Source organism: Centroberyx gerrardi, chromosome 9, assembly GCF_048128805.1.
Source record: "Centroberyx gerrardi isolate f3 chromosome 9, fCenGer3.hap1.cur.20231027, whole genome shotgun sequence".
NCBI lineage: Eukaryota > Metazoa > Chordata > Actinopteri > Beryciformes > Berycidae > Centroberyx > Centroberyx gerrardi.
Genome location: NC_136005.1, coordinates 23,854,435 through 23,867,695, shown reverse-complemented (window position 1 = coordinate 23,867,695; position 13,261 = coordinate 23,854,435). Strand labels below are relative to the sequence as shown.

Genomic DNA, 13,261 nt, shown 5'->3' with positions numbered 1-13,261 from the left:
CAAATAATTTGTTTTATTAGTGAGATACCGCTTAAGAAAAAAACAGACATAATTTGTAGAAAATGATTTTCTCAACTGCTGTACACAGTGATGAAGCCTGATTGCGCACAAGTATAAAGGAGTGTGTTTAATGTCTGACTGACCGTAATTTGCCCCTTGATGCCCACCGGCGCCACATGGTAAAAATAGTTCCAAAAGATTCAGAAAATGCAGTTCTGTGTCACTACACCCAAGTCCTGTGCATGTCAGGATCAGGGTCACTCTGTTACTTATGTTTGTTGAATGTGTGTGTTGATTCCATTATATATTTTTTTATTTTTACCCTCATTCTTACATGTCAGATCCAAATCAGAGCCGGATGCCCCCCATCCTTCCCCACTGCCTCTCTCTCTCTCTCTCTCTCTCTCTCTCTCTCTCTCTCTCTCTCTCTCTCTCTCTCTCTTCTCTCTCTCTCTCTCTCTCTCTCTCTCTCTCTCTCTCTCTCTCTCTCTCTCTCTCTCTCTCTCTCTCTCTCTCTCTCTCTCTCTCTCTCTCTCTCTCTCTCTCTCTCTCTCTCTCTCTCTCTCTCTCTCTCTCTGATGAGTGTGTGTACTGCGGATGCTGTGACCCAGAAATGAGTGTCTGCCTTCCTCTGCTGTTTAATTGCCTGTCTCTTAAACAGCAGCTCTCAACCTGTTTGATGCAGAGGAACAATTTGATGAAAGACTGAACTGAACTTATGGCCCATCAAATTTAAGACTGCCACACAAACCTGAATATAACCACACAGTAGGGCCAGCAAAAACACATTCTAATCTGGCCCAGATTGCATTATGTTAGAGGAAAATGGCTGATTATAATTAATAATTGAAATTTAATAAAGGAAAAAGGAATAATTTTACAGCATGTGACTCTTCTGATCATAGCTTCCACTCTCCTCACCACTGTCATCTCACCAAATATCATGCTTTCTAATTTAACAGAAGTTATAGAAGTTAATCCCAAAATGAAACAGTAGAAATACTACTGAATTTAAGCCCTATATTTTCACATATAGTGTTGGGATCTTTATTGTCTTTGAAACCTCAGCAACTGGACTCCAATGCTATCTGTAATTGAACCACACATATTCCATCCAATGCTTGTATTTTCTGATTTAATCCATCTATACCCTACAATCACATTCAGATGTATTTTGGGAACTGGAAATCAGCTTTGTTGGCCAAAAAGCAAAATTAAAGCAGTTTTCCATGGAAAATATTATTCAGCAGCCATAACTACAACTTAAATATGAGGTCTGGGCAACAGATGATGTGAAATATCATTTGCCAGCTATGCAATTTATCTCAAATGAAGCGAGGGGGCTGTATACTTTTCAACACTTGATTTCTGTTGTATTTAACTTCATGGTGTCACATATATTTCTTTGATACTTTATGTAGATCTCAGACCAAATAAATCCCATGTAATTGCCTTTTTTCTGCCAAAAGTCACAGGTGTGTAGATGATTTCATTTCCCATAACTGGGAAGCAGGGAATCTCTGTTACCGTCAAGAGACAAAAGCTAGAGCTGCTCCACCGACAATGACTTGGACATTGTCTTCAAATTCTCAAACTGTTGTCTGTTTGTTTGTGTGCGTTTAGTTTTGATGGCAACTTCAACACCAACGTCTCCAAGACCATCTGCTGCGACAGACTGTCCCCGACCGTCAACAGCCGAGCCTTCAACCCTGGACGAGACCTCAACTCAGGTTTGTTAGCTACATCCACCCACACACACACATCTACACACACCTACACACACACGCACACACAAACACACAACATCCACAAAGCACACACACTGACTGAAGCATCAGGAATATGTTCTTTGTGAACTTGCCTGTTTCAGTAAGAGTTAAACACACATACACAGACATCTACATCTACACACACACACACACACACAGAACATCCACTATTTGAACATTTGAAGCTCTTTTTTTTTTACTGTGGTCTGCACAGCAAATACTGAATGACTCACTTAAGCACCTTCGCCATGGCAACCGGTTATGAAGACGCTGAAATATCTTTTGTCATGTTATGAAATGTTTAAAAGGAGGGGCCATTGAACTGAGCTGGAAATAATGAGCTGTGCCTGTTCAAGGTGCCGGGAGACGTCTTTGTAGTCTCTCCTGCTCTCCTGTACTCGTTCTTTCTCTTCCTTTCCTCTTCCTCTGTCTGTCCCCTCGTTCCGTTTTTTCCCCTTTGATTTTAAAATGTTTTTTTACAGCCTGAGATCAAATGGAGTCTTCCCGACTTTGATCTCTGTCTGCAATTCTCTTCAGGTAGTATGTTTTTATCATCCTCTGCTTAAGGACTTTGTCAGTTCTTCCCATCTATCCCCACATCGCCTCGACTGGCAAGCGCATCCGCTGTCACAAATCAAGCGCACCTCCGTTATAAGCCTCCATGTTACCTCGACATCCTCCCTTCGAAAACCCCCACAAATCATACGCAAGGGCTATGGAAAACCATTTGATGTCGCTCTCATGGCTCCCACAATACATTTATTGAGGCATCGGATTGCATAAGCACATTGCGGAGTATTACCATGTAGAAACCACATGTGTCTGCACCGCATATGTCTGCCTGCATTCGATTAGGGGGAAAATGGTCTTTGACTGGAAACCAGGCAAATGCCAACTTTCCCTCCTTGTTTTCTCTGTTCTGTTGCCACAGCTTGGCTTAGCGTTGTGTTCGCCCCGTTTCCAGAGAAGACGTTGTTTTACACGCACGCACACACACATAAAATCACGCATTTGTTTATCCCCCCCTCTCTCTTTCTTTACCTCCCACGTTCACTCCAACACACACACACCTATTCTGAGAAATTGGTACCAATGCCAGCCCCTCTACCTCTCCCCTCCTTTTCTGTGTCTGAAGAACATTGTGGAACTACGAGCATCCTTCATTCTTTCTCCTGCCATCCTTCTCCTCCTCTCCCCCTCTTCCTCCTCCAGGCAAATGAACAGATAGAGTCCAGAGTGAACCGGAGCCGCCGTTCTTTTCCCTCAAGATGAGAATGTTGTCATTGATGTGGTTTTCTTTTTTTTGTTATGGATATTCATGAAGAAAGGGGTAGTGTAACTTTAAAAAGAGCAGTTTTTAAATGCCCACCTCCCCCCCCCCTTTTTTTCCCCCTTTTTTTTGCTTTAGCCTCCACCCCACAAAATGTCTGTGCGCGGCCCTGTTCTCCGCTAGTCCCAACACCACAACTCACCGCTCCTCTCCCTCTCCCTCTCCCTCTCCCTCTCCCTCCGCCTTCTGTGTCCCGAAAAAACCAATGTGGAACCTCCAGCATCATTTGTTCTTTCTCTGGCCATCCCATTCTGCACCCTCCCTACACCGCCCCCCCGCCCCTGTTTTTTTTCCCCCTTAGACATCCCAGCCTGCTCCTCTCGCCTACCACCATTCATAATCACCGCCATTCATAACACATCGTCATCGGCGCGGCTTTATTTTCCTTACAGCCAGTCACGGCGAGTTCAAGTTACCCCCCTCCTCCTCCTCCTCTCCTCCTCTTCCTCACACTCAGCCCTCCTTGACCCCCACGCTCTCCAGCGCATTCATCCCTCTCCCATTTGTCTCGACACAGTCTAAACAACCAACTACAGAGGGAAGGGGAGGGAGTGGGGGGGGGGGTGAAAGAGTGAGGGATAATTGAGAGGGAGAGAATGATGAATGAAGGAAGCGAGAGGTGGGGCGAGAGCTGATTGAAATGGAGTAATTGCATCAAGAGTTTGGAGGCTATTTCTCATGTCTGTGTGCGATTAGAAGCTCTCTGTTCCTTCCATCTTCTCTCCTCTTATCTTCCATTTTACCTTTTGGGGGGGGGGGGGGGGGGGGAAGGTGGGGTGAGGGATTGTTCATGTGGGGAGGATCATAAATGATAGCAGTAGGTTGGGGGGGGGGGGGCTGCTGATTGTTGTGTTGCCTGTTATTAGTGGACTCGTCTGCTCCATCCTGTCCACTTTTCTTCCATCTCACCTTTCTGTGCACTGTTTTCATCCATTCCTCTGGCTTTGAGATGTTCTTTCTCCTCTGATTTATAATTGTTCCTCCAATCTTCTCTCCGTCCATCTTTTCCTCAGCTCTTCATTTGTCGTGAATGGGTTCCTGAAAGGCATATTGCTTCAGGCAGTGAGCTGTGTGTGTGTGTCTGTGCATGTGTGTGCACGTGTACCAACTTTTCCAACCTCCATTAACCTTTTGGCACTTGACTGAAGGCTGTTTGTGTCTACATGTATGTGGATGCACATGCTTGCGTATATATATAAAAGCTAGTCGTTTGCAGAGAGTTGAGGGTTGTAAGGTTGCAGGAAACGGTTGTCGTCCGGGCCCCGCTGCCCGGCTTATCCGTCTGTTTCTGCAGTGTTCTAAACACTGGTGGCAGAGTGAAGCACCGCGGGCCGACAGATGTATACAGAGCCCCTCTTCAACTGTCAACACAACCGAGTGGTTCCTGTTTATATGAAACTCAGAGACGGACGGAGTGGCTGGCAGGGATGATGTATGATGGCAGAGCATGGCGTGCTCCAGTGCAATAACAACCTGCTGTCCCTCAAAAAAAAGCGGGTGTTTGACTCGTAAATGTAGGGTGAGCTGCATTTTGGTGCTGTTTTTTTGAGGCTCTGTGAGTTATCTGTAGTTCATTAGTTGGTATTCGTTTAATTTTTTTTAATTTATGATATTCCACCCCTCCCAAAGAAAGAATCTTTCTTTGGCTCGTAATAATGGTGGAAGGTTGGAAAAAGTAAAAACTTTCTCTGTTCTCTGTAATACCAAAAAGTGTTTCATTATAATTACAAGCCAAGAACCACTGTTTGGGACTAATTAGAAAAAGCTGACAGGCAAGAATGGTAGTTAGAGTGGCTGGCAAAGACCCTGGACTTAATTATCAAGGTATTTGACATCCTATTCCAGCCTATGGAAACCCCCGTCTGTTAGGAACAGCATACGACTGTCTGAAATTAGAAGAATAATGCATAGTCAGCTATCTAGCAGGATTCATGCAAAAACCTCAATGAATATTCATTGCTGACTACTTCCTTAGTAGCATACCAAGAACTTAAACATCACTCTGTTTGGCTAAATCAAATCAGTCTCTCTCTCTCTCTCTCTGACAGAAAAAGGATATTGGACTGAATGCAAAACACTCTCATTGATTCCTAGCCAGAAAAAAAGAAGAAGTGGTCTGGTCTGCCTAACAGGATTTAAGCAAAGACAGAAAACAGAAACCTCTCACTCTGCCTGGATGTGCTCTGATTTCTTTGATGAAATCCATATGAAATTGCAATTTGTATTATACCTTTACATCAATTCTCAATCACTTTAGGCTGATAATTAGAGTGCAGCCTAATGTGATTAGTTCTAAGTTGTTTATCTACATGTATAGGATAGGTTTGGTAGTTTTGTGTACTGTTGGGAACTTGGCGATTAAGGTGATCGGATTTGACATTGTTGTCTGCATTCTTGTATCTTATTAAGTGAAAATTGTTTAAACAGTTGCATCAGTATTCGGTGTTATCTTATTTTAACTAAGCCTGCTTTGAAGACTGCGCTCTTTTCTAACTCTCTCTATGTCTCTCTCTGTAATAGATTTTTGGCCTGGTTAAGGAACCAAAGCTTCTATTTGTGTCTCTATCCCTCCCTCTATCCCTCTCTCCATCTCTTTATCTTTCATATGAAAGGCTGTTTTGTGCTGCAGTGAGCAGACAGGAAGCTGCTGGCTTTGTGATGGGATCTCTCTGAAGATACTGTTGACTCTGTGACCCAGTAAAATTCTGTCTGTTGGTTTTTAGCAAATACTTTGGCTCAGTCTCCCAGCAGAGGTGGCTGTTAAGTCGGCCTGCCTTGCAGTCAGAAATTAATAGACAGCGATGACGCACTGATCCAAACGCTGCATCCAAATGAGACTGATTCATACTTCCCAGTGTGGGTAAACTGTTCATACTTCTTTTTCTTTGTGGACTGAACTCAAAAAATATCCTGCAAGAGGTGTGAATGGGGAAGTCACACTGTACATACTGTATGTCCAGTCACTAGGAAATGGGTGTATTTCAGGAATAGAATGCCCCTTCCTCATCATGCCTAAATAGGCAGACTTGCGTAGATCTGAGTGACAGGTGTGAAAAGGCCAGTAACCATAAACAATGGCTGCTGTTTGTCAGAAGGAAGGCAAACAAGCTGGAAAAGTTTGTGTGCAGCAGCTCACAAAGACGATGAATTGAGATGCCCTGAAAGAAGAAGCAGACATTCTTTTCCTCAAAAACAAACCACATTTTTTTGAAGCATGAATTCTCCTTTACTATAATAGTTATTATTTTTGAGAATGGCTGTCATAAGCTCAGGCAAACTTCTGTCTCTTGTAAACTGGTGAAATGTTCATTTTATGATACATTTCCAAAATCACTTTGGAAAACAAATATATGTTGTTATTGTAGGATTTTCTCTAAATGTATCAAATTAATGACAAATTAATTGTCCTAAGAACCATTGATGCTACATTTTATAGCCACTATGAGCTGCTCTCTAATAGCACATTTCATAAATTTTCCTCCCTGCTGCTATTGATGCATAACTTACCTACAATCATCGTATTTTTACATGGAATTTAGCCTAAGAACTCCCAAGTTTAACCAAAGCAAGATGCATATAACTGTTCAAATGATTGTAACGGCCACAGTTGTGATTTCTCTTCTATCAGAATGTGTCATCATAATTCATTTTAGAGCAACACATTAATACAAAATTTAAGCAATTAATATTAATTAGTACCATTTGAATATCATGATCTTAATCCAGTGTCCAGGGTGACACATGCACACATGGAATGCAAGTGTTTGTTGAACTGAACTTGTCATGTGAGGGCTTTGTTTCTCCCTCTCTCACGCACACAGGACCCACAGTTAACCCCTGGCCTGGAAGTGTCTCCCTCAGTGGGATTAACCTGCTTAAATAAAGCTTAAATACAAAGAAAGAGAATCTCGCAAAGTATTTCCTCCTCATTTGCTCATCCGTCTCACCTTCTCTCCTCCCCCTTGTCTTTCCCATTTCCTCCCCACCTCTCTTCTCTCCCCTTTGCCTTCCTTGGTCTTTCTTGCCCTTCTCTCTGTTTCTCCTCCACCATGCTTCCCTCCCTCCCTCCCTCCCTCCCTCCCTCCCTCCGTCTGTCCCTCTCCCTCTCCTCTCTGCAGTGTTGGCAGACAACCTGAAGTCCAACCCGGGGATAAAGTGGCAGTACTTCAGCTCAGAGGAGGGCATCTTCACCGTCTTCCCTGCCCACAAGTTCCACTGTAAAGGGAGTTATGAGCACCGCAGCAGGTACGGGACGACCTTTCCTCTCTTTAATGCTGTGGTTTTTCTTTTGTTGTCAGCCGGCTGGGCAGGTGGGTCAAGAGACACTCGAAGTTGGTCACTCGAAACCCCATGGATCCAAACCTACAGTTTGTCAATAGACAAGTCTGCCCATAAGTATCATTTCCTTCACAGGTTGACAGAATAGGCTTGCTGAGGACAAAACACACAAAGCTTTCTTACTCTCACACCACTGCCTCTCACCATGCTTGCTGCAATGTGGCATCTCAAATGACTTCTACCCACAGCCAGGTTAATGCCACAGCAACACCCTCTTTCCCCCGTCTTCCTCCCCTTCTTCCTCCTAGTCCCCCTTGCATTCCTCCTCTTTCTCTCTCCACCTCTCCTTCCTTCTCCCCTGAGCCCATTCCTCCTCCTCCTCCGTCTCCCCTGCTCTTCCTCCCTCCTCATCTCCCTCTCTCCCTCCTCCTGCCCCTCCACCAGTTGCTGTGGGGTGGCCCAGAGGGCATGTTGATGGCATACCACCCTCGCACACCCTGACCACACATGCCCTTGGCAGGAATGTGGCTCTGTACCACTAAAGCCCACAGGAATTTCACACCTCCACTGTTGTGGCTTTTTTTTTTCTGTGGCCACTCTGCTGAAAGACATCTCTTTCTCTCATCTTTTCTTTCTCTCTCACTCTTTCTGTGTCTCTCTTTGTTGTGTTTTCACTTTTTTTCCCCCCTCATCATGTCTCTCGCATGTTTTTCTTGCTGTGTGAGTCAGTCAGCTGGCGTACAGCGACGAGAGAAATGATGTTGCTTGGCTTGCTGCGAGTGTGAATGAGGCTTTGTGAGAGCGCCGCTCCCCCTTTTCCACCCTGGGTTAGTTTCTCGTTGTCTTTCAGCAGACCACACACGCACAGGCGCTTACCCCCCCCCAACCCCCTGCCCCCTACCTCAGCTGGTAATGCACATACATTAACACACACAATGACACCAAACCGAGACAATACAGCTTGAAACCTGGCAACACCAAAGAAGCACCCCATTAGTACCTGCCTTCACGTTGCTTTGATTACCTCAAAACTAATAAATCTAGGATAGGGATACATAATATACACCACCAGTCAAAAGTTTGGACACACCACATTTTTCTTTATTTTCACTATTTTCCACATTTTAGAATAGTAAAGACATCAAAACTATGAAATGACACAAACAGAATTATGCATTGACCAAAAAAGTGTCAAAACGATCTTATATTTTAGATTCTTTAAAGTAGCCGCCCTTTGCCTTGATGAAAAGGCAAAGGCTTTGGAAAGAAATTCATACATAGGCATCAACTTCACTATTTATATTTGTCTAAGAAACTCATTTCAAGCATTTAAGCATAAGCCTTTAGATCAAAATGGCTTTAAGATAATGAAAAACATAGTACATTCTATCAGGTGTGTCCAAACTGTTGACTGGTACTGTACATGCATCAGTACATTCTGTACATCACTGCTGTTTGCATGATAATCTAGTATCTCCAGTATTAGTATTTTTCATTTTCGTATTTGAATTGAAAGTTTACAGGTCCTCTGTGCTGACAACCATGACCCTAGGGCCTATAAAAGCCATTCAAAGCATATTTTGTAATTCAAAAACAAATGGCATGAACTGAAAAGTAAGAATTATTTTGTAACTTTTGAAGATCGAAGGTTTTCATGCAACAGAAGTGCTACAGTCTTTGCAGCGCAGCCTCATCCACTCCTCTGAAGGAGAAGGTATAGGAAGAGAACTTGTTAGTGGAGACAGCACATGGTTTTGGAATAGCAACTCAGCGATGACAACATGGGATGGGGAAAGCGCGGAGCCTCCACCAAAAGCAACAGTGAAGGGAAGGGGATCTCCTGTGAAAACAGTGTGGCCGAGGGCGGGCTTGGACAAGGGAAGGCAAGGGCGACACGGGCCACCTAGGAGGCCGGGGGGCGAAGGAGGGGTGAGAGAGAAAGAGAGAGAGACAGATACTGACAAACAGAGTGACAGAGAGATTTATGGTTACTAGCAATGTGAGACGATCGCAGAGTCATGGTGCTGCTGTCAGTAAACATTTACTCTCATAGAATATTACATTTGTGGGTTTCTGTAGTTTGGGCGCTTGTTTAATCTGTATGCAGTGTGTGGTCCTTTTTTCTGTTTGTAAGGTAGGATTGTATTTGCGCTGTGTTAATACTTTTACAATATGTGTTAATATTATCTTGGATTGCGGCTTGTGTGTGTATGACTGTCTGATCTGGCCGTGTGTGTTTTGTGTGTGCTCCTGCAGGCCTGTGTATGTGTCCGCGGTGCGCCCCCAGTCTAAACACATTGTGGTGATGGTGGACCACGGGGCGTCGGTGACGGACACCCAGCTGCAGATTGCCAGGGACTCGGCGCTGGTCATCCTCAACGCCATAGACGAACATGACAAGGTTAGCTGGACTGGACAGAACTAAAAAAGACCCCGAAAAAAGATGGTGCTTTAGAGGTCGTTTGGCTTTCATTATAGGGAAAGTTTGTTAGTAACTTTAAGGTGCTATTTAGAACCTTATTTCAAAGTTTTATGTCAAAGCCAAAGATGCTATAAGGTTCCTTAAAGCAAAAAAAAGCTTCTCCACTGAAGAACAGAAGTCTAAAGAACCACTTTAGGACTGTGTGCTACATAGAGTATTTATAGTGAAGACATACGCTTTCATTTGTCCTCTTTTAGCCTAACTTTTAGTAATATTAACTCTTATGTTTCCACTTTCCAGTCAGATTGAAAATGTAAAATTTCTTTCCCGAGACATTCTTCTTTATCTCTCTCCTCCAGATCTCCATTCTTTCAGTGGCCGAGACGGTTCGCTCCTGTTCCCTGGACCAGTGCTATAAGAGCCTGCTGTCTCCGGCTACCAGCGAGACCAAGAGGAAGATGAGCACCTTCATCTCCAACATCAAGGCGTCTGATGGCGCCACGCAGCACGCGGCGGGCTTCCAGAAGGCCTTCCAGCTGCTCCGGAACACCAGCAGCCTCAGCAAGCACACTGCCAGTAAGAACTAAGGAGGGGAAATGATTGTGTATGATTGAGTTGAATTGAACAGAACCGAGTAATAAATGCATCAGTGCCAGAACAGACGTGTTTGCAAGGTGTGAGGGAATGTTGCAGTAGTGGCCAGACCCAACACATGCTAATGCAGATTTAATGCTGCTGAAAGGACAAATGAATGAGATAATGACTCTGGTTGTAATAAAGTTAAAGTTTGGCTGTAATAAATAGACTTGATGCCATTTTGGGTTCAGTATTTCATCGTCTTAATTAAATAATCTTGAGGCTCACAGTTGGACAGTAGATGATCATTCCTGGGATGGAGTTTCATGTTAATACATTACTTCTCATTAGCGGAGCTGACCACAAGCTTGAAAGTAGTGTTACATTACTTTTGACTGTCAGAGTTGAGTACGGGCTCTCGTGTCACACAGCCAAAATGCCACCCATGTAGCAGGAACAGGCCACAGTGGAAGGACTGCGAGAATGTGACAGTAGTGACACGTTGATGACATAATGAAATGCCTTGTCATTTTGTTTGATATTAATTGATATATGTTGTGTGTGTGTGTGTGTGTGTGTGTGTGTGCCTGTCATGTACCAGCCACAGACATGGTCATCATCTACCTGTCGTCTGGTATCACGTCGCGAGACTCGTCGGAGCAGGAGAAGAGAGCGACGCTGAGTGTGGTGAGAGAGGAGAACCGACACCTCAACAACTCTGTCATGATCCTCACCTACGCTCTCATGAACGGTATGACACTCGCTTATTGATCAAAAAATATGGATGGGTGGAGACTCTTAAATGTTCTGATTCGAATCATAAGTTGCCACAGCCTTTTCAGGTGTCTGCAGTGTAAGATAGACTGAATAAAATGTATAGGTTGGTTAACTCAAACACTTAAAAGCTGAAATCCAGGATTTCCCCAGTTTCCCATTTTGTCTCCCCCTCTGGTGGCGAAAAGTATTTGAAATGATGTTCGGACTACAGACTATTGTAGCAGACTTTCGCCCAAACGACTCAAAAATTTCAGTAGCGGTCTATGGAGAGCATCTCCGACCATGGTGATACTGCCAGTTGGTGTAACCTGACTCCACAGTCCAGATGGATAAAATATATTTTTATTACTGGGGAAAATGTCCTGGATTCCAGCTTTAATAGAATCAAAAGGTTATAACACAGAATGGAATTTGTCGTACTTTCCTTGGATATTTAACTGCAGCACCAGCTGATGAATGCACAAAAGAGTTAAATAGCAAAATTGACTGACATAGATGGACTGAGCCCTCGCCTTCCTTGCCACCTTTACATATACCGTTTAGTTGACACTTTTATCCAGAGAATCTTGAGTGCAAAAACATTCTTAGCATTGATAGCCTCAGTGAAAATCAAACCTCTAACCCCTCCAGTGGTAGTGACATGTTTTAGCCGTAGAGCCAAGCTGGACCATTTTTGGCCCTGTATAAGGTAAATGTTCTCCAGTCCAGCTTTCATTCTTCCCTCTATTCTGCACAGAGCTACATTCTTGTTTGGTTTTCCTGGAAGCTGATTGTGTGTGTTAGATATCCTTTTTCTGTGTTCTTGGGTGGGATGTGCTTGAGGAAAGGCTGAGGGTTAGAGAGGTGCTCAGAAACCTCAAAGGCTTTTTGTTTTCAGTGTGCGTGTCGATGTGGTGCGTGTGCTTCCTCTTTTCTCTTTTTATTGTCCTCCTCCGTCCATCTGCCTCCTCCTATTCCTCCCTCCCTCTGCAACACACACATACGCACACCTCCGCCGCGCATGCATTAGTCCACCATTAATACAAATCATTTTTGCATTAGAGAATGGAAATGAGGGACATCTAAGAGGCAGAGAGAGACCGAGACTTCAAAGGGCGAACTGCTCGCTCGGTGTGTGTGACTGACAGAGGACCCTGCCTGTTTAAAGAGCTCCATGATGAAAAGGATGCAGAAATCTACCGTCCTCCGAGTTTATTAGCATTGCATATCCACAAAAAACATTTGTTTTGTTACTGAGGCTATTGTACACGGCTGAAAGGCCCCGCTGCATGGGTGTGGGTGTGCGTGCATCTTATTCCCTGCATCCCCTGCCAAATGTGAAGTGTTGATTGTCAAAGGTGATCAGCAGTCTCTTGGCAGCATCATGTTCAGTTGTGTGTGTGTGTGTGTGTGTGTGTGTGTGTGTGTGTGTGTGTGTGTGTGTGTGCGTGCACTGATGAGATGCTACCCCCTGCCCCAACAATAGTGTGTGTGGTAGCCTGTATAAACTAGTGTCCTTTGACTATGGTTTCTAGTACTTTCTCTTCCACATGTTGTTCATTGACTACTCAATCACTGTGTCTCACATACAGTATACCTGTATTATAGCTGAGATTCTACAAGGCACTTAATCACAAATATCCCACTGCAGCATTGAGTTCACTTCAGTCAACTCAGGACTTGGATTTTCCAAACATTTCAGAAATTGAAATGCTTTTGGCATGAGAGGATTGTCATATCCTTCCTATAAACAAAGAGTGAGAATGAGTGCTGTCTCATTGGCAAGTGGATTGCAGTTTCTATTGACACTTTGAATTGCTTGAAATGAAAGTGAACAGCCCCCAGTCCTGGCAGCTAGACTCCCTCTCAGTCTTCATTTGACATTGCCACCCCTGACCACATCGCTCCCGGTCAATCTCCCAGTATGGTGATGATCAACAGAGCAGAGCCTTGGCATTAAATGGGGATTCTGCGGTAATCCAGTCAATGATTGGATACTGGCAGGCATTCCCCGCTCTATCCATCCCAATAGGTTGCGGGATGCCAAATGTTCCAGGTGACAGCTGCATGGGCCAGCCACGGTTGTCCAGTCTCCTCTAAACGACCTCTGGGCTTGGAAAGATAAAGTCT

General features: G+C 44.2%; 1 protein-coding gene across 1 annotated transcript in view; it reads left to right on the top strand.

The window, feature by feature from the left end:
- Positions 1-13,261, top strand: part of cachd1 (cache domain containing 1) — a 95,079-nt gene that overhangs the window by 50,719 nt on the left and 31,099 nt on the right. The window contains exons 4-8 of the mRNA XM_078285807.1: positions 1,624-1,730; positions 7,218-7,344; positions 9,634-9,778; positions 10,159-10,375; positions 10,977-11,126. Coding sequence (XP_078141933.1) covers positions 1,624-1,730; positions 7,218-7,344; positions 9,634-9,778; positions 10,159-10,375; positions 10,977-11,126 — 746 coding nt within the window. The remainder of the gene's footprint in view (positions 1-1,623; positions 1,731-7,217; positions 7,345-9,633; positions 9,779-10,158; positions 10,376-10,976; positions 11,127-13,261) is intronic.